Source organism: Prinia subflava, chromosome 2 (assembly GCF_021018805.1).
Source record: "Prinia subflava isolate CZ2003 ecotype Zambia chromosome 2, Cam_Psub_1.2, whole genome shotgun sequence".
Classification (NCBI taxonomy): Eukaryota; Metazoa; Chordata; class Aves; order Passeriformes; family Cisticolidae; genus Prinia; species Prinia subflava.
In genome coordinates this window covers 54,075,334-54,096,548 of record NC_086248.1, presented here as the reverse complement: position 1 = coordinate 54,096,548, position 21,215 = coordinate 54,075,334, and the positions used below count along the sequence as shown (strand labels likewise).

Sequence of the window (21,215 nt, the reverse complement as noted above, 5' to 3'; positions counted from 1 at the left end):
AAGGAATGAAATAACTAGCCTAGTGAACATTCTGGGCTTAAAAAGTAAGATTTATGTTTTCTCAGACCTCATCTTTGAATATATAATGTAGGGTTTCTATACCAAATAATTTTCAAGTCAATTTCAGATAGTAGAGATGGGGGAAAGAGTACTATGGGGAAAAAAGAGAGAGAAAATTACAGAAATATTAAAAAATATATAAGCAGCACTAGTTTTTCACACTTTGGTGTAAGAAAATAAATTGCAAGGCTAAAATCTAAAGCTTTTTAGAAAGTATAACAAAATCAAAGGATTAAGGGTAAAATCCTCGAGTTTGATTTCCAGTGCGAGCATGAAAGACAGACTATCTTCACCTGTTACTTCCTTCATGCCAAACGCTGAAACACCATAGTAGACCAGTGTCTGAACAACTCCAAGACCACTGCTGTTGCATCTAAGCCTGAATTTTTCCTCTTTGCTGAAGAAAATCACACCTGTTTCAAAATTCTAAGCCTAACTACATTTGTATGTAAGCTAAGGCTTCTAGCATTCATGAAGGGACCACATTAGAAAGTCAGATCCAGAAATGCTGCAGGCTTCCAAAATCTTGAAACAGCATCCAAACCCTCAGGAGTGCAAACAGTAAATCAAGTGTCCACAATGGCTCATCATGCCCACTAGGACCTAGATATTCTTTTAAAATAGAGCTGTGGCTCTTTCACCTAATTAAAAAATTATTAAATTCTAAGAAAAGGCTTTAAGAAACAGGTATCTGGCATTCATCTGGCTTTAATACATTCATAAAAATGTTTACAGCTCCCTGCTGATCAGGTAACTTTATGTATGACCCATGTGCTGCAGACAGTTTCAGGAAAGGCACCACAAACACTGCCTCTCCCAATTTTCAACATCTCCTTCAAACCTCTACATGCCAAAAACTAAGGCATGCTGAAAAGGCATGTAAATTGTGCTAGCCCAATTTCCACACAGTGTACGTAACCTCAACATTTACCTCCGGATCATGCATAACTGCAATTCATACACTCAAAAGGACAGGCAGTCTTCCCAACAACAGTTGTTTGTCATGTCTGATGCTATTGAGGGAAAGAATCTTCTGTTGGCTCAGCTTTAGATTAGAAAGTACAAAAAATCTCAAAGGAAAACAGCTACATTATATTTGATTTATTGAAGTTCAGTGACAAGATTGCCAAGTTCCTTTCAAATAGAAGAACACAAATCTAGTGAGGTAGTAAGCATGAACCACACCTATTCTCTGAAAGTAATAGAGATTACACACAGCTGCTCCTTTCACAATACTTAGGGTTTGTCATGCTACACAAATGAAACAACATTTCCATTTTACAACATAAACTCACGTTTACAAAAATTCTGATCATATCCCATGCTCTTGGAAAAACGGGAAAAGAACTGAAGAAACTGAAGAAAATTTACCACTTTTCCTCAGAAAGTTTTATGATGTGCCAACCAACCACTTGTTAAAACATAGTCTCTACAAGGAACCTATTTTAGATCTTACATACCATCCCTGCTCCCCAAAAAATTATGAAGAGAAGATTCCATGGGGAGAGGAGGGAAAAGTATGGGAATAGCCATGAAAAGTTGTGTACTGGTGATGTGTGTTCCAGGAGATTTGGTTTATATCCCTGTCTTTTGCAAATTTGGATGCCTTAAGACTAGTCTCATAACACAGAAAAATCTCAATTTTAAGACATCATTGCTTGGCATTAGGTACTGTCTTTGCCTTGTAAATACCAAGAAGCCAAGTTCCAGATATGATTCTGATTTCTTTGGGCTATATATTTTTCAGAAAGATAGAAGTTAAATTAGGAAAAACACTAATCAGCAAACTTTACACAATAACATTGGAAAATCTTTCTTGTATTTTGAGTTCCTAGGCATGTGGTTCTCACTACATCAAATCTGCCATGTTCTTATACTTTCTTCCCTGTAATCCTGATGTATGGAATATTTTACAGACTTCAATTTCCTGACAGGTATGCAGAATTCTCTGCACTATCTAGATAGGTCAAAGTAAATTATTACAGGATGAAAACTATTACTTTCACTGTTCCACTATGAGAGGAACAAGGGTTTCCTGCTCTTATCTTCTCATGGGGTTACAAAAGTCACAATCATACCTATTTCTTGAATTCGGCTTACATGTATTTCAAAATGAAAGCTGGAAATATGCTTCCGTTTCTTTTCATAATAGTAATCTTTAACTCCTATCATTAAACCATAACTACAGATGCAAGTAATATTTTACAGACGCAATTTCTTCACAGAAAAGCTAAGCTATACAGCAAATTAAAACCCTGTCTTTTTGACTCTCAGTGAATATAGCTGTGTAATCAAATGGCAATGGAAGACACTGGTATTTGGTTTCTACTGCCAGTTTTGCCACTGAAAACTTTAGTTCTGTCTTTATATGTTGTATCAACTTTGTTTGCCTGCAGTACTTGTAGCAAGCTATAGACAAAATATGGTCAATATGTAGTACTCAAAAATGACAGCACTAAAAAAAAAGGAAGTTTTGAGTTTTTCAGAGTAGGTATCAGCTTCTGACTTCTTCTGGTGCTGGCTATTTCAACTTCACTTCTAGCAATAGTACAAGTATTCCTCATTTTCTAAGACTTCAGTTACTGTCACCTTCACCAAGTAGTACATGATTTATGAATTACAGCACTCTTTCACATCTAATAAGGCATCAGAAATATAATTTTGAAACAAACCAAATAGCTTCAGTACAGAAGACTGATCCATAATTGTCCAAAAGGATTTAAATACATGCTTTTCAACTCCTAGGACACTGGCCCAAATCCCAAACTACTTGAGAACCAGAGGGAAGAAGCAGGCATTTTCACACTTCTTCTGAATTCTTGAATATTAATTTGATCCAGACAACAAAAGGAAGCATTTCTCAGTTATGGAGACTAGTCTACTCTAGGTTTTCAACACAAAGACTATATTGTACCCTCACCAATATTTTTTCTCATTACTATTCCTTTGCCCTTCTATCTAAACAGTATTGATTGGTCTCAATTGCTAATTATATAATCCACCATTCGATCGCATTACCTCCTTCTTCATGACCTCCCTTTTTTCTAACAGTACCAGGGTATAAGGCAAGAAAGTAAAGCCCCTAAATTTGGGGCAGTTAATCACTCTATTTAGATCTGAGCAAGCCTCCTTCAGAAGAAAAATCAGAGTACCTCAAACTTGTACTCTGAAGTTCTGTATGAAGTGAAACAACTCTGTTAATGACTGAAATAATATTTCCCTAATCAAGCTACATGCCTAATGTTAACTTGTGTAGATACTTCCCCCAACACTTCATGTCTCAGTGGCTCAGGGTTCTGTGGTAGCTTTCATTTTTTGGTTACATTCTTGAAATGTCATATTGAATTAGTGAAACACAATGTTAAGTAACTTCTAGCATATGAGAGCAGCCAAACTTGCTTGTTTCTTTACAAATATGAAAATCCTTAAGTGAAATGGGGGGGACTACTGTGTAATACTACATATTTTAGAGTACAAAACCACCACAAACTCTCTCAGTGTAATTAGGAAATGTGGATTTTGGAATTCATGTCTAAACATCTGATGGAAGTCTGCTCAGACAGGGAAAAAGGAATGAAAGGGACCAGCTCTTGGTATATTTATTAATAAATTCTACTTAGCATTCAGAAAGAACAAAATCATTAATTTGTTCATACTAAATTTTGCTGTTGAAGTTTAATTCTTCATAAGTAATCTATTGTATATAATTTCAACTAATTTAAAAAAAAACTTACTTTGAGGAAGCCAAATCACGATAATTTCATCACCACGGTGAAAAGTTTTACAGCCAGTGAAGAAACATGAAAGCAGTTGGTTATCCTGAAGATGCTGCTTTGAATAAAAGTATTTCTGCACATAAATGTAGCATAAAAGAAAACATAACTGTACTTGAACTAAACAGTCATGTAAACAGCAATTTTTACCATTTGGAAGCAATTCTACACACAAAACTGAATATAATCATGTTTTCCCTTTTGTGATAGGGAACGTTAATCACAGATTACAGGACAAATAGGGGTAACAGAGAGCATCCGTTTATAACAGAGGTTGATTTTGGATCCAAGCTTGTTTTATCTGGCATATCAGCAATACCACAGGAAATCACACTCAGATTAGAATGCATAAGGTTGAAAGATTCACAACGTTATCAGATTTCCCATGCGGCAGGCTGTTGCTCTGGGCAGCATCCTAAGACTGGTAACAAAATCCAGATGCAAATCTAGGGCATTATTTTTTAACCTTTATTTAAATTTATAACTTCCTATTTATGTTGTTTAAATATCAAGTTTATAAGAATTTGTTATCAAAGGCAAAAAAATAGGCTGTGACCTGATTTAGAAGGCCACTAAACTTCTGTGTCCTTCATGCATTACTTGTCCTTCTGGGGCCTGACTCTGCAAACACTAAGCATTCCTCTAAAACAATAGCTGGATAATTTTCAAAAATCCCATACTGAACATGTAGAACAAGAACACTGAAAGTGTACCACTGTTAAATAAAGGACAGTATCTCTATTTACACAACTCTTTCTACTTCTGCTTCACCACTCTCTCCACACCACCAAGAATCACCTTAACACAAACACCACATTTTAGAACCACATATTCACCATGTTCCTATTTTTCTATAGGGGCTAATGTGGGGCTAATCATCCATATTCACCAGGACTGGAGTAACAGAATATGTGTGAAATATATATATATATATATATATATATGTATTTATATTTATCTGTGCATCATGGCATGCATTGCTTAAAAAGCATCAGCCAGAAGTGTTTCCTGGAATAATACTCCTATCTGGGAAGGAAACCTGACCCACAATTCTGTCAAGCAGATTAATTACAGATTTTAAGGAAATCAACAATCCCTCATCACACATTTCAAATAACTGAATGCAACAATAGACTATCCAGTATCATAGAGCATCTGACTTCAAAAGTGTTGCTATTTTTCAACAGTACATTCTGACAACAGAGCTTCTTGCTTTGCAAAAAAACAAACAAACAAACAAACAAACCACCAAAAACAAACACACCACCCACAAACCAAAAAAACCCCAACCCTGTCACTTTTGAGGAACACAAAGGTTCATGCACAAATGCATGTTTTTCTCAGACAACAACATATTTCCAAGAGAAGAACTACTTCTGTTTCCAGGCCTATTAAAATAACCCTCTGGAGCCTTTTTTATGAGTCTGAAGACTGACACACAAACAAATTATTCAAGGTGTGTGCACCTCATCTTTCCCTTTTAGGTCTTGTACCAAGTAAGCTGCCAGATCCAAGGATAGGTTTATGGGCAGAAGACATGAACCTGCTAGATTTAATAATATCACTAGAATACTAAAATTAATTCAGTGTTCCCTTATACATCCACTATATCGAAAGCACAATGCACTTATCTAAATAGCAGGGTACAGACTTCATTTATGAATGTGGAAATAATAGCTTAGCTCACCTTCCAAGTACACATCAATTCTAGACATATAAAAAATTCAATTTAATGGAAGTTATTCAGAACCATTCCATAGAGAAAGGGGATGAAACATAACAATAATATTGCAACACAAAAAGGCTTCTTCCAAGGGTGGGAAATATGATCTGTCTCACGTCAAGAATGTTCTTAAGAACACTATTTTAAAAAGCAAAGTGCCTCAGAATAGCTACAATCTCCTTACTTGTTTCTCCTTACAGTCTCTATTACCACAGCTAGGTCATGTCTGAGGGCCATCTGTCTGCTTTAAACTACATGCTCTTTATCTCAGTTCTACAGCCATAGTCTAGTATCAAAAACACTGATTTACTCAATATTGTTGCCAAATTCTGAAAGCCCTAGATAATTAATTTGGTTGGAATTTTAACTCATCTCGGCAATATGAAGTAATTCTAAACATTATATACGTTACATCTTAGGTAGAGCAATACACATTGTGATGAAATTTAAGTTCTCTGATGTATATTAGAGCACACCAGGGACAAAAATTTAGTTAAGATTTTAGTAAGAGAGAACATCCATTAACTAGAGATAAAATAGGTTAAAATTTCAGGGGTTTTTTTGTGGTTTTTTTTTTTTTTTAAGAAGAAAGCTACAAAGCTATTCAGGAAGAAGACACCTTGTGTGTGCTTGCCAATTTAAAAACAAATAAATAAATATAAAGCAAATATACTAATTCACTTTCACGCTAATTATATTTCCTAGTGGAAAATAAGGATGAGAAGTATCATCTCTTAAAATCTCTTTAGGTCCAATAACACTAAATATGCTCTTACACATTAAATCCACCTTAAAATCTAATAGGGTGTCAGATACAATTAGCTCTGCTAATAAAAATTAATCTGAGTTCTTTTAGAATAAGCCTCTAAAACCTTGAGCTTACTTCTTAAGACACTTTATCCAATAAAGGCTGAATCCTTTACTGAAGTTTCTTAGTACTGGTAAAAATTGCAAGAATTATTTGCACATAAAGAATTGTATTACTGTTTGGCATCACTCCTTCTCAGGTTTCTCATAAAACGTAGATACACTCATAAGTGCATATGTAGGAGTGATTAATGTTTATGAAACAGAACAGTGGGATTCCAGAAGTACCATATGATGACATGTCAATATTTTGATCCTCACAGACTTAGAACAGCTGTTTCTTCAGCCCAGCTGATACAGTGAAAACATCTCGAATTTGACACAGATAAGTTTAATTCCTCACAAAAGAGACTACTATAGATCTATATATGTAATTTTAAAGAACTTCCCCTTGCATACTATTTCCAGGATTAGTTTATCTTAAATCTTTTGTTTACTGTTAAGGTACTGCTGTAGACTCAAAGGAGCTGATCCGAAGATAGAAACATAGCCTCACTTAAAGAGGAAACAACACTAAATGCTTCTTAATAGCTCTGTGAGCCACTCACTCCCTAGTTTTCAACTACAGCTAAAACTTAAGTTTAACAATTCATTCTGACACCCCTGGGAATCTCTGGCCCCTCTTGTTCTTCCAGACCTTGTAGAAATAAATGGCTTGCACACAAATATGTTCAGCAGAACAGTAAGACAGAACAAAATGTTATGTTCTGTGTTGTATACTTCTTCCATAATGATTTGGAGTTGAATTCTTGCCAGGAGGAAGCCAGTAAGAATTTCCCTGTAACTTTCCTCTTAAATGAGTACATATCACATAATTTAATTTTACTCAGATATTTCAACTAACGGCCATAAAGGAAAACCAGGTAGTGATTGGGAGAAAATTGTTTCATTGGACTCTCTGTGGATTTGGTTTAACAGGGAATACATAAGTTCCATTTCACTTCCAGGAAATAATTGTAGAAAAACTGTCATACTGTAGACAGATGTTAAATTTTTAAACTAATTCCAGAAGTGATTTAAAGGTCTGCTGTGCAGAATATAATGGCTTTTTAACACAAAATTTAATAATTACTTGAGTTTATTAAACTGATTGAGGAAACTAATTTCAACTCATTCTAGATTGTCTTAATAATGTTGACTCACTTTGAAACTAAATGATGTAGTACAAAGATACTTAGATCAATTAATGGATTCATTCATCAATGGATTTTCAGATAATTGGAAGTATTTATTTTCATACCTTTCAGCTAAATTTCCCTTTAATTCCCAGAAACTATGTGACAGGACAAGAGTAGCTTAGCAGAGTGCTGACCTTTTATGGACCATGTGCGACATCTCGCACCTGAGCAGTATAAAGGATCCTACAGGCACATTTTACCCTGGGGATCTGTCAAGTTACCTTAGGCACACACTGCTCAGCCCCTGAGCTTCTTTGGCACAAAACTGATTGAGCCCATGCAACAGTTACTGGGAAGAAAACTCTGTTGTCCTAACAGCAACATCTGTGCTGTTCAGCCTAGAGTGGAGAAGCTTGCATGAAGACCTCAGAGAAACCTTCCAGGATCCGAAATGGGCCTACAGGGAAGCCAGGGATGGACTCTTCACCAGGAAGTGTAGTGACAGGACAAGGAGTAATGGGTTCAAACAAAGAGGAGACATTTAGTTTAGATAAACAGAAGGAAATCTTCACTATGAGTATGGTGAGGCACTGGAACAGGTTGTCCAGAGAATTGTGGATATACCATATCCCTGTCAGTGTTCAAATCCAGTCTGGATGGGGCACTGAGCAACTCTGCCCACAGCAGAGGTGTTGGAACAAGATGATCTTAAAAGGCTCTTCCAATCTAAGTCATTCTGTGATTGCTACATCAGAAGAAGAGAGGCAGTAGCTGAAGTCCATATTATGCATGTTACAGCAAGAGTTGTTTTCACTTTGCAACAACTTACACAAACCTGTATTTATATAAACTATAAATCTATTTAAGCCTTACTTTTCTGAACTTATTCAAACTGCCCATTCAGTGATACTTTCTGTGCTGTGCTTCTTAATGTTTCCAGGCGTAAGTCTTTCCATGAAAATATTTATGAATAAAATTAAGGAAAAGTGAGAATTTCTTGCACGAGAAATGTGAAACAAGTTTGTTTCACAAATACACAGAAGTGAGGTGGATGATTAAAGCACAGTCTGTGTTCAAGCCACAACATATTTCACTATTTTTGAAGTAGACTGCCTACAAATTATCCCATCTTCCACAGAGATGGTGACACCTGGAAACTGATGGTCTATAAATGACTGTCTGTAGAACTGGAATTCCTGATCAGTCATAGCAGCTTAGATAAGGCAGAACACTTGCTACTTACTGAATCTTTAATAACTGAGTTGTAAGAAACTAGCTGAACCCTGCTTAGCCGAATGCTGCACTTTCTTATGTTAAATGAAGAGCAGACCACTCTGACAAAAAAATTACTGAATAGCTTCCAATATAACTAACGTTCACATCTATTAATTCAATTTAAGACTAACTCCATCCCAGACAGGCATATAGCTTGTCAAAACCTTTATGAATTTTTCCATAAACTGAGTTCTTTCATTTTCTTCTGTGATTTCACAGTTTATGGTACTCAGACATATTCTCAACTGCTCTTCTGAAAACCGAGATCTACTATTATAGCCCTTATTAATATGTCCAATACACCTTCTTTGACAGTTTTTTTCTCCATATAAATTTAAAAGAACACTCTGGATCTTGCCAACAACATATTTATCCATGTCTTTACTAATTCAATGCTTTAATATGTCTACAGATGTGTTCAATTCTAACTATAGAGTTACAAGTTTACCATGAGAGGCTTTTTTAAATATGAGCATCATATTTTCTGCCTTCTATTTCTCCTCTGATGAGGCTGTTCATATAACCTGTTCAACAATCAATTGTATAATGCCATTACTTTATCAGCATTTTCACACCAAATTCTTTACAACTTTCCACAAGCCTTGAATTCAAATACCTATTTCTCCTAGAGCTATTGAGTTGAAAGCACTCCTCAGCTTTAATTAATTTGTATCAAAGTTGATTTCACAAACATTTTCATGCTAACAACAAACCCTATACCCAGAGATGATAACTTCATAAATCAGCTTTTCTATCCTCCTGTATCTGCTGTTTAGTTGAAAACCCCAAGCATACTATCCATCTATGTTTTCTATAATGCTAAACACAATCTGAAATTACTGTGTGCCTTTCATTAGTTTGCTCATCACGTCAATTTTCTCATCAACTATTTTATACCTGTTATCCAGCACCATAATACCTTCTGCCTATATGGCACTTCTATCTTAGTCCCAAAGAGCCTGGAATATAAAGACAAGGTTTCATACCAGCAAAGGTTAATTCCTGAAGCAATAGCTTCATTTCTTAGCAGTAATCTCACAGAATATCTAACTATTTTTTATTTTTCTTCTTACAGACAGACATAAAGTCTTGCCTCCCAAATTTTTACCCTCAAAAAGTACATTGTGTTCCTCAATGCTCTTTAAAACAAGCACTGACAAGCTATACACGTTTCTATAATCTCACATGTATCTGTAAGCTATGCATTCAAATGAAAAGTCACAAATGACTAAAATAAAACCCAGATTTTATAGATAATGAAAAACAGAAACATTGTGCAAAAACTATACACACAGTTTTGCACTCTGTCCAAAGTAATATACTAGACCATGCACTGATGTCTCTCCTACTTGTGGCACACATGTAATGTTATTATTTTGAGTGACATTATGGGACTTAATTGAGATGCAGCCAAAAAGTAGACCAGCAGAACAAGTAGCTACATAAAACCCTCTCAATTAGAGAAGTTTTAAATAGATGTTTTGGGAAAATATATATTGCAAGTGGAAGAAAAGTACTGTACAAACATCCTTCAGATGTGTGAGTATCATGAAGAACCAACATATTAGAACAAGGTGTATCCATTGATTCCTTTAGATATTATTCTCTAAGAAATACAGCCGAATTTAAAACCATGAATTTACAAACCCTGACCAAAGAATAAGGTTCATCCTCAATGAATAGACAAATGACTCAGTCTAACAGCTTGAGTTCCACTTTATTCTTTTGAGACAGTGTCTCATTTCCGCAAAAAGTGACTCAAGCTCTTGATGCAGATGATGATGATTACTGTTATTGTTGCTTTCCCCATCATTTTTATATGTCACAAAAGTTCTTTCACCAATTAAACTATGAACTTCAAAGTCACTTTTAAATAACTCCTACCAATATGGCAGGTAGATTCAGTACCTTTTCTCCCCTAGTTACCAAGGTATAAAGCTGATACAAGCATTTAACCATTAATTTTTCTGACTTACTCTCTATGTCAAAGCTCCAGTGGGGTGAAGAAGCTGAAGCTGCATGCATAATCAATGATTATAGGGCATGCATGTAAAAGCTTCCCACCCACTCTGAATTTAGAAAATATTTCATATTTACTACATAAGCATGCCAAAAGTGACACTTAGAGACCCTAAGTCTGTAAGCATAATGCACAACTTTAATACAGTGGAACTAATTTAGAAGGCTGTATCCAGCTTCTAAAGGCTGGATACAGCTGTAGAAAGGCATTGAGTTTAAGAGAATAACTCAGTGTGCATAGTACAAATATATTTTTCAATTAAATGTGTGAGTGTTTTCCCCACGGTAAAGAAAACTTTTCTGTGTGAAGGCTCATTCATCTTTAAGAAGGAATGATTCATAGAAAATAATCTCCAAATGTACCAAAATCAAAAACCAATGAGAAATGTACTCCGGTTTATGCCATGAACTACATGCTGGAATTCCTATACTCACAACTGGGGTGTTGCTGCAATTGTCATAAAAGTTGACTAAAAAGTGATCCACAGGGATGAAATAGTATCAAGAATTGGGTTTTTTCTGTTAATAATAACTAATTCAGTAGTGTAAATGATGGCTTAAAGTTAAACATAAGAAATGTACTTGCAGTAGTCTACAATCATCTATTTGTTGACAAGGTAAAAACGCATGCATAATTCACACAGTCAGATTAGATGTGCAAGTGCACAACATCCCAATCGCCAGCTCTGTGATTTGCACAAACATACTTGTTCTATTCCTGGTGGTTTCACATACCGAATTCAGAAACCCTGTATTTTTTACCATGTTACTTTGTACTCTTTGAAAAGCATGGATTTCTTCTTGTTCCATAGAGCTCTGTGGCTTTCAGAGGAATCCAGACTACTCACATTATCACCACTGCAGAAGTGCTCAGAAAAGGCACAAAATAGTTATCACTGCCACGCAGTATTTTATCACACATATTTAGAAACATAATGATATGTAAATACAATGCTATTTGTTCCTTCTCCCAGTCTAACAGTTATTCAGCAACAAATGTATAGCAGTAGTTCAGCATTCCCAGTGCAAGATAAACTCCAGGAAAGTTAATATATAATGCAATTCTTTACAGTAGAGATTACCCAGACATTTGTGTGGAACAGGATTACAAGGTGTTGACCAGTAAGCATAAAGAGAGTAATAAATTGCTACATTCAGCATCTCCCATCAAAACCTAAAGGTGGCCTGAGTGACAGTGGCATCAAAAATTCCCAGGGTTCATCTAAGGAGTGGGTGAGTATGTAGAAAACCAAACTAAATCCTAAATCAACTCTCACTGTCACTGGAAGTGTGCAGAAAAACAGGGGTTCTGATTTATTTTTCTTGCACCTCTAACTTCCTGATTGCCAATCCCCAGCATTGCTCCATTTTCTTGTAGTAGTGGGAAATACATTACAGTATTGTAGAGGTACTATAGAAGAGGAATTCTTCTAATTCTTTCCAACTGACCTCAAAGAACACCCCACTAATTAGGGCAGGTGAACAATGAGAAGATATAGTAATGTGCCATTAAAACAATTTATCCAGCTATAAAAATAAGTTTTATATACTATTTTGTTCACTTTTAGGTAACTTTTTTAATCATATCTTAAATCCATGAATCATGACTAGTACATACAAGTCAGTTTGGACAGAACAAGGCATTGTAATGGTATTTGGATAATCCACTCTGCAGGAATGTTCATTATTCTTCCTGAGCCTTCACAAGAGTTCCCTGGCACAATACTGCTACAGCTGCTTTACAGTCTAATGTTATTACAAGGTCTGATTCAAAGATAATGTCTGCTAGAGGAATCTGGCAGAGAGCAGGAGTCCTATGAAAATCCTTGTGACGCTAAGGTGTAACTAATGGAGACTGAACTGCTGAGAAAATGTGAGTAGCAACAGTTATTTGTTTTGAGTGTTGCAAGAATCCTGTTATTTGTCAGTACAAAAATCACACAAATCCAAGTGATTTTTTCTGGGAGTCTTATAATTTTTCTAATAAAAATAAATCATAAAAGAAGTTTAATCTCAACCTTACCCACAGCACAGAAGTGGTGCAAAAACCATTTTCTTCAGAACCTCTCTTATCTACATTTTTGGATTGAAAAAAACATGAAAACTGGAGAATAACAGAAACTAGGAATTGGCTATCAACTACAGTAGCTGGTAGAAGAGAATAAATAACATGTAGTCATCAGCAGTAGCCAGCTCATGAAACAGCTTTATTGGCAAACACAAGGAATTCCCTCTCCTATTTCAAACACAGTGGAACAGAATCAGTATAAAGTTTAACAAACATAACATTTTGGTCTGTATTTTACATCTGTAAGCAGGATTTGGTCTGTATGATTGCTAGTGTGGCCTGAGTTGATAGTGTGTGACATATGAGCACACATATTCTAGACAAAACTCTTGGTTAGGAGAAAAATATCCAGTAATTAAGGAGTTATTATTGATGAAAAAAGTTGGGGAAAAAAAGGGACACAATTAGGTATGCACACTGGTTCACATTAGCATGTACTTGTGTCCTGCCACCATTCCTGACATATAAATATGAGGAGTCTGGACTCTGGGAGGAGGGGAGCATGGGGGGGAGAAAAAGAAAACAAAAAGAAAAGAAAAATCTACCCTGCACCAGGAATTGATGCTGCCTCTTATTCCAAAATACGATAATCTCAAAAAACTGTCAGTCCAAGTAGCTGGATAAGAAATTAGAACATGTGTGGGTGGATTCCTTCCTCCAGCCTGAATTAATTAAAAATGATTGTTTGCTGTATTATTTTAAAGCGGATTTTTGGAACAGGTTAAAGAACCACTGTTCTGTAGCATTTCAAGACTAATAAGAATGACTCATGTAAAAAACTCGGAGGAAAAAATTAATAATAAGGAGGTTAAATATAAAGTGCGTCTTACCATCTTGTGTTCGTATTTGTTGCTTGGAGAAATTCACACATTCTTGTACAAGACCTACCTCATTCGCTCTGGCTGTGGTTATTTCTAGTTAAAGCACATACACAAAAAAACTCATGTCTCCTGTCACTCTGAGCAATTCTACCTATTTCTAACACCTTAGGCTGGCCCTTTACTATTTCTCACATTCTAAACCCTAAACACATATTAATTCCCTCTGCTTTCACTTTCTCAGCCAGTTATTAAACTATAAGAAAGTGATATGGACAACAGCTTTGAAGTAAAAAGTTAAAAACAATCACAATGTGTATTTGAGAGCAGCATCTCCCACCATTTTGGGGCTGGTTAATCCCTGCTGATCGGACAGCAGTAAACACTGCTAAAAGAGTTGCTAGAAGTGATTATGGTCTTGTACACATACATTTAAATAAATAATAATAAAAAGGGAACAGAAATCATAATTTCAAGATCACCAAAAAATTATCTGCCAAAACATTAAACAGCATGCAGACTGACTGTGAAAAGGGAGCACACAGAATGTACTATCCTGCAGCACACCTTCAGTGAACAAGACTTGTTACTTGTTATAAAATCCTGAAGGTGGATTAAGTAAGTCTTTAAAAAAAAAAAAAAAAAAAAACCTGAATTTTACGCATTCTAAGATGCCAGCCCTCCACAATGGACATATTCTCCTTCATATTTTTGAAGCCAGAGTTCTACACACGTTGACTTAGATGGACTGAATGGGTTAGATAACGGCTAAATTCTACATTTCATCCCAGAGAAGATGAAGTACTTTGGGACTCTTTGGGACTCTTAAACAGCCATTGATTTTCAATGATCATATCTTAAAAATTCTTGCATTGTTTTTATATTTGCTGATATTGGCTAACAGACTCAAAATTTATTTAGGTGAGAACAAGCTGATAAACAATAATCTAAGCCTTGTTTTCTAAGGAAAGCAGAATGCAAAATTACCAACTAAATCTCTTACAAGCTCTGTTGTCCAAATACAGCCAGCAGAATGCTTTGAATGTTTAAATGCCATCAGCCATGATGGAAATGCTCTCCATTACAAGGTTAGAGCTGCATGGTGTTGGTTAGTTTTGCAATTCACCTTACTCCAAAGAAATATCTATGAAGAAAGGTGAAACTTTTGCTTTAACATTGCATAAGATTACATAAACAAAGCATTTGGTGTGCTTTTTGTCTCAGGAACAAGAGAATCTAAGTCTACGTGACTTTCTTCATTCTTAGGATCTGAAATACTAAACTTATGTCCTATTAGCCTTGTCTCTTGACTTTTCAGAGTATAGGGTACAAAATACACACAGGTTTGTATGTGGGAAGAAATTTTTTAAGTCCTAGTTGCAGTGACATAACACAGAGAACATAGTTTTGAACTACACTCTCTGGAATCTTGTTTAAAAAATGTACACCTACAGAGAGACTTAAAATATTGACCTGCCTGACACCATTCACTGCCTAACAGACTGGCACTAGTCATATCCCGCTGATGTTCACCCTCCATTTCTCTTTCAAGTGAGAAATCTCACTTTGACTTTATAAGCATCCTATATACATCACCTCTTGGAGTCAACTTACACTTCCTTCCACACATGCTAAAAGCACCTGTACTCCATGAATTACTTCCACTGATGTCAGCAGCTGACACTACAGATCAAGTTACTGTGCAGTGTATGTTCCTTAGCCATGTCCCTACTATTTACACCTTTCACAGACACATAGCTTCCGTTCTCTCTCATAACAGATACTGAGATCCTTTCATAAATGCATGAATTCAAGATCAAAAAAGTTTTACACTACTTTCTAAATTACTACAATTTTGGTTCTGTCCCATTCCACACTAAATAGAATGAACCAAGGTTCAAGATTCAGTGGAACATTACACAGCACTTCGGTCAGTTTGCCTTAACTGCAAGTTATGTAGACCTTTAGGAAACACTGTAGAAGAATGCATGTGCCGTTCTGATTCTTCCATTTTCTGAGAAATTGCACTGGTTTTGACTTGGGTAGAGTTAATTTTCTTCACAGTGGCTCGCATAGGGCTGTGTTTTAGACTTGTGTTGAACACAGTGATGATAATACAGACATGTTTTTGTTATTGCTTAGCAGGCCTTATACAGGGCCAAGGCTTTTTGCACTTTTTGTACTGTCACGCTCATGAGGAGGCCAGAGGTGTACAGGAAACTGGGAGGAGACACAGCTGGGACAGATGACCCCAAATAACCAAAGGATATTCCCTACCATATGACATTATGCTCAGTATATAAAGTGGGAGGAAGAAGGAGGGAGCATGAGATGTCTGGAATGACGGTGCTTGTCTTCCCAAGTAACTTATGTGTGATGAGGCCCTGCTCTCCTGGGGATGGCTGAACACCTGTCTCCCCATTGGAAGCAGTGAATTAATTCCTTTTTTTGCTTTATTTGCCTTCACAGCATTTACTTTCCCTATTAAACTGCCTTTATATCAATCCATGACTTTTCTAGCTTTTACCAATTTATCTGATTTTTCTCCCCAGTCCTGCAGTCCTGCTGTTGAAGGAGTAAGGGGCTGTGTGCTGTTTGGTAAAATGGCTGGAGTTAAACCATGACAGAAATTCTGCATGACTATTTAGTGTTCAAACAACAAAAGAACAGATAATAAGTGAAGCTTTAAAAAAAAAAAAAAAAAAAAAAAAAAAAAAAAAAAAAAAGCTTGAAATTAACTCCAGGTTTCTGACCACAGTAAGTCTTCTAACAATTTAAAAAGGAAAAACAAATTAACCACAAGAACAGAAACAAAAAAAAGAAATACAGACTGTTCCCATCTTTGAGGTGCAAAATGTTCTTGAACTGTTCTGTTCCATAAAACAACATGGGAATTCATTGTGATGTCTCAAATGCTGTTTTTCAAAGTGTTGCAGCTCTGTTACATAATTTTGTCCCCAGACATCCAACTGGTGGTAACAATTAGTAAGCAATACTTAGCATCCAACTTTATAGTTATTACCAAATAACATTTAAGTTGAAAAACAAAAGCTGTAAGTCTGAAGATATAAACCACAGGTCCAGTAACATTCTTGCACATGTTAAAAATCCCCCAGGACTTCAATGAAGTCAGACTTTCCTGATTTTTTGCATTGCAGAGGAGTTCATTACTGCTTTGTCTGTAGTGGGCAACACAGTTAACATCTACATAGTGCTAGCACCTCCTAGCAGCTGCAACAGATCTCAAAAAGAAATTTAGAAGACAGTAAATGGCACAAAAATTTGTCAGGCCACGACTTGAATTCAACTGTTAAGTTTAGGAGATCCCATCGCCACATTAACATTTAATTAAAAGTCCTAGGATTCCTCATTAAACTACCAAAACTCACTTACACTATCAGTGATGCAGCAGATGAACACCAAACACACCCACTTCTAATTTAAAAGGGAAATAATTAACATATCCCTTCACTGTTGAGGTTAAAGGAAATCATGACACTGCATAAACAAAAAGGCATTCTCTGAAAATCTCTGTGTGTATGTGTGTGAGACAGAGAGAGAGAATACCAAAAGAAACACCACATCAATATTAGCCAAAAAAATTAATCAGGAAAAGAAAAGGAAAAAACAGCAAAAAGAAAATATATTATGTACTGTATTTTAAATGCTCTACTTTTAAAATCCCAGTCTTCAATGTTTACCAATACATCATTATCGAAAAATAGGCTAATTCTGGAAGAGTTTTTATCTACACAGACATTTGATCAACTGCCATTTATTCTTACACAGTAAAATTCATACTAAGGAGACAGCTGCTTGAGCCTTTTTCTCATGAAATGTCTGTGCATCACGTTTTCCAAAGTAAACCCTAAACTGTAAAAATTCCTAATCCATAATGTTCACCCCATCATGTGACATCAGGGTCTAAGGAAAGACAGCTGTTAATCCAGGGGTTTGAATTAATTTTATTTTGACACAACCACAGTATCTTCTAACTGAGTTCATTTCAGCAAGGACAAAAATGTTAAGAGCACAAATGTAAGCACCAGAAGGAATATTGTGGGCTGAAAAATGGTTTTAAGGATCTCCTATGAGAGTTGAAAAACTGACTAAAGACTATTTCTCCCATACCTGTACAACACCCTTTTTGATCTTTCCACAGAACACTAACTGAAAAAGCAAGCAAAAAAAAATCTTGTAGTGTCAACACCCCAAAACACTGTATAATGCCTGATAATGGTATATCTAAGACATTTACTATCCATCCGGTATACAACTGATTCTGTTCCCATTCCAGTCGTGGTTAGTTTTTAACACCGAGAAAAGCTTTGTGACGGGCTGAGTGCATCAAATTGCCACCTGAACTAAAAGCAGTCCAGGCAGCCCACACGTGTTTCAACACAGCCTATCGAGCTCGCCCTGTCACAGAGGTGCCAGCAGACGGGCACATCCCGGCTGCGGGAGGGATGCCAGCACATCAGCCCGTAACGCTAGCGACGCTCCGGGGACCGGTCACGTCCTCCAGCGGTCCCTCTCCTACACGATTTCCCCCTGCGCGTCCGGTGCCAGCGCTGCCCATCGGCGCTGCTCGAACCGGGTCATGAAGCGCGTGTGCGAGGCACCGGCAATCGCCGCGGCAGGCGGGATGTGCCGGCGCCGCAGCGCAGCCCCCGCGGCAGCCCCTCCGCGGCGCGGCCACCGAGGTACCAGCGGTGGTGCGGCCCGCCGAGCCCCTGTCTGCAGGCTGGGGGTCACTTGTCACGCTCGGTCGCTGTCCCCTCGTCCCTCCCGTCACTACAGGGACTCCCGTGGTGAGGTCGCCTTCCCGTCCGCGGTCCCGGCCGGGCGGGCGAGGCGCGGGCTCCCCGCTCCCCTGTACCTCTTTGCGGCGGCGGTGGCGGCGACGGCGACTGGCCTCGGCTGCCGAGCGCCGCCAGCAGCAGGAGCAGCGGCAAACTTTCCCGAGCCATGGCTCCCGGGCAGCCGACTCGTCCCGCCGCGGGACGGCCAGCCCAGTGAGCTGCAGCGGCCGGGAGATGAGAGGAGACCCCTGTGCCCCGGGCAGGGAGCAGGAGGGCAGGACACACCCCTGCCCCCCGCCCACACTCCCCGCCCCGCCGCGGCTCCGCGGGCAGCCGGGCAGAGAGCGGGGCCGGTGGGCAGCGAGGGCCCGGGGCGCGGCCCGGCCCCCGAGGAGCCCCCGAGGAGCCCCCGAGGAGCCCCCGAGGAGCCCCCGAGGAGCCCCCGAGGAGCCCCCGAGGAGCCCCCGAGGAGCCCCCGAGGAGCCCCCGAGGAGCCCCCGAGGAGCCCCCGAGGAGCCCCCGAGGAGCCCCCGAGGAGCCCCCGAGCCTCTCGGGCGGCGGGAGCGCCCCTCAGGCGCCGCGCGGAGGGCGGCACGTGCCAGCCCGGCGGCCGCTCCGCGTTCTCGCCTGGAAGTGTGCTCGCCATTTAAGTTAGCCTTCATCGGGGTGTCCAGCTGAGGAAAAAATACCTGTGCTGTGGCGGGGGGAAACATAACGGCTCTCTGAGAAGGCACTTGGGAAAGGAGGATCGCGACGGAGTCAAGCGCATTTTTCCTGGCGGGCCTGGGAGCAGTGTGTCAGCGCTAGCCAGGTATGATGGGGAAAAAAAATCCATATTACTGCATAAAGGAAAAATTCACCTTTCACTAAAATAAAATGTGGATTAAAAACTGTTGCATAGTTCTCCACGGATAAAAAAATTTAAAAAAAATTGCTTAAAAAAATGTCCATAAAAACCAGGTTTCATCATAGAACAGCGAGGCTCCCAACCTGTGTGTGACCACACTGAAAAAGGACGTCATGGACTGACTGTTAGTGAGCTGGGCTCAATTCACAGTATGTCTGTGGCATAAAACCAAGATTGTGCTGGCAGCCCAGTTCTGACTTGGATGGTCATTTTCCCAAGTCTTCAAATTGAGCTTCCCTTGAAATTCACATAAAGATAAAGCACTTCTGTGTATTTCCCAACATAAATTCAGCACCAATGTGCTCATTGCTGTAGCCAGTAATGGGGATAAGCATGTGTTTGGTACAGTCTATTTCAGCTCCCAAGCCACAGCATTTTCTATTGGCAAATTTGCTTGTCACTCCAAACCCAACATTTGAGGAATGCAGAATTTTTGCTGTTGCATACAGCCACACAGCCAATTTGTTTCTCTCCCTGTCATCCCCCTCCAAGCAGACTCATACTTTCCCTTCTGATACACTTAGCCCATCACAAAACCTCTCTTCTGAGGTTTCTCCCAAAATGGCCTGAGTTCTGCTCCTGAGAGTGCTGTTACTGGACACTCATTGCTTCCATGGCCTTTGGGAAGTTACTGGACACTCATTGCTTTCCAAGGCCTGTGCTCCGCCAGCACAGGACACAGGACAGCAGCAAGAATGCTCTTGTGTGGCTCATGCATTTGTCATCTGTAAGTCAATGGAAAACGCTCAAGTCCTCTTGCCAAAACATGTTGTATGTGTGGTCTTGTACACTTCTTACTGAGAAACCCAAGTTCAATGTTTACTGTGATAATTTTCATCTTGTCAGCTATTTGTTTTATTGTGGAAGTATACATAATCAGGGAACTGGGAGAGACAGAGAGGGAGATGGTGTTTACAACTCTATCCACAGTTTTATCACTATCAGTATTTATTTAGTCTGTAAGGTCTTTCCCTAGAACCAGTAACAGTCAGTACTTTTTTCCAGCTGCTTCTCCCTTTGCAATTCCCTTAATGCAAAAATTTTGACTGCAAGGAATTTTGTATATGTGCAAGAGGAATAATCTAATGAATTAAGTAGAACATGTAAACAAGCCAAGTATACGTCAGTAACTTGGAGAATTTAGTGCCAGTTTCATACTTAGGGATCTGACTACATCAACATAGGTTTGATTCTAATAACACGTTTATTGGTTGAATTTGGTCAACTGTAGTGGCAGCTGCTACATTAAAGCCATACCAGCATGAGTTGCATACTCCCCCAGCTGGGGAAATTCCTTCCAGCGCTCCAAAAGCTGCAAGTGCTGCAGATGAGTTTCAAGTAATAATCCAGAAGCAGATTGTAGAAACCGAAAGTGAGACCTGAAGATGGGAACCTCTGCTGCTTTGTGTTAAGGTCTCATCAGATCTGAGGTATCTGCAAAATATCTCCATGACTTGTGATCTCCATGAATTTGAGATCAAGAGCAGATTTGTTGTAGGGGGAGTCTCTGCTTCCCCAAAAATCAATATTACACCAATATTAAATACAACAGATTATTTATCTGAGCTTTTATTTGAATCAGTTTATCCTGCTGTTGAGTCTGTGAGGATATGTTGTGAGAACTCAGCCTAGTTTCAGTTTAGCAGCCCTGCTGGCATAGCCAGGGTACCTCATCACCTGTCAGAGCCAATACTGACTAACTGTGCACCAGAGATACAAACTTTTAATACTTTGGGGACACCAAGAGGCAAGATATGCCAGGAAGACCTGCTGACTCGTTCAATG

General features: G+C 38.5%; 2 protein-coding genes across 5 annotated transcripts in view; one reads left to right on the top strand and one right to left on the bottom strand.

Moving 5' to 3' along the window:
- LAMA2 (laminin subunit alpha 2) overlaps window positions 1-18,732 on the bottom strand; it is a 337,526-nt gene extending 318,794 nt beyond the window's left edge. Inside the window, exon 1 of the mRNA XM_063389975.1 lies at window positions 18,601-18,732. Within this exon, the coding sequence (XP_063246045.1) occupies window positions 18,601-18,691 (91 nt within the window). The 5' untranslated portion in view covers window positions 18,692-18,732. The remainder of the gene's footprint in view (window positions 1-18,600) is intronic.
- Window positions 18,733-19,201: 469 nt separating this feature from the next.
- The window catches only part of LOC134546821 (vesicular inhibitory amino acid transporter-like), a 54,977-nt gene continuing 52,963 nt past the window's right edge, over window positions 19,202-21,215 (top strand). For 2 of the 4 annotated variants that reach the window (XM_063389978.1, XM_063389977.1), the window contains exon 1: window positions 19,202-19,334. The gene's annotated coding sequence lies outside the window, so the exon portion shown is untranslated. The remainder of the gene's footprint in view (window positions 19,335-21,215) is intronic. The other 2 variants (XM_063389979.1, XM_063389976.1) reach the window with 1 other exon arrangement.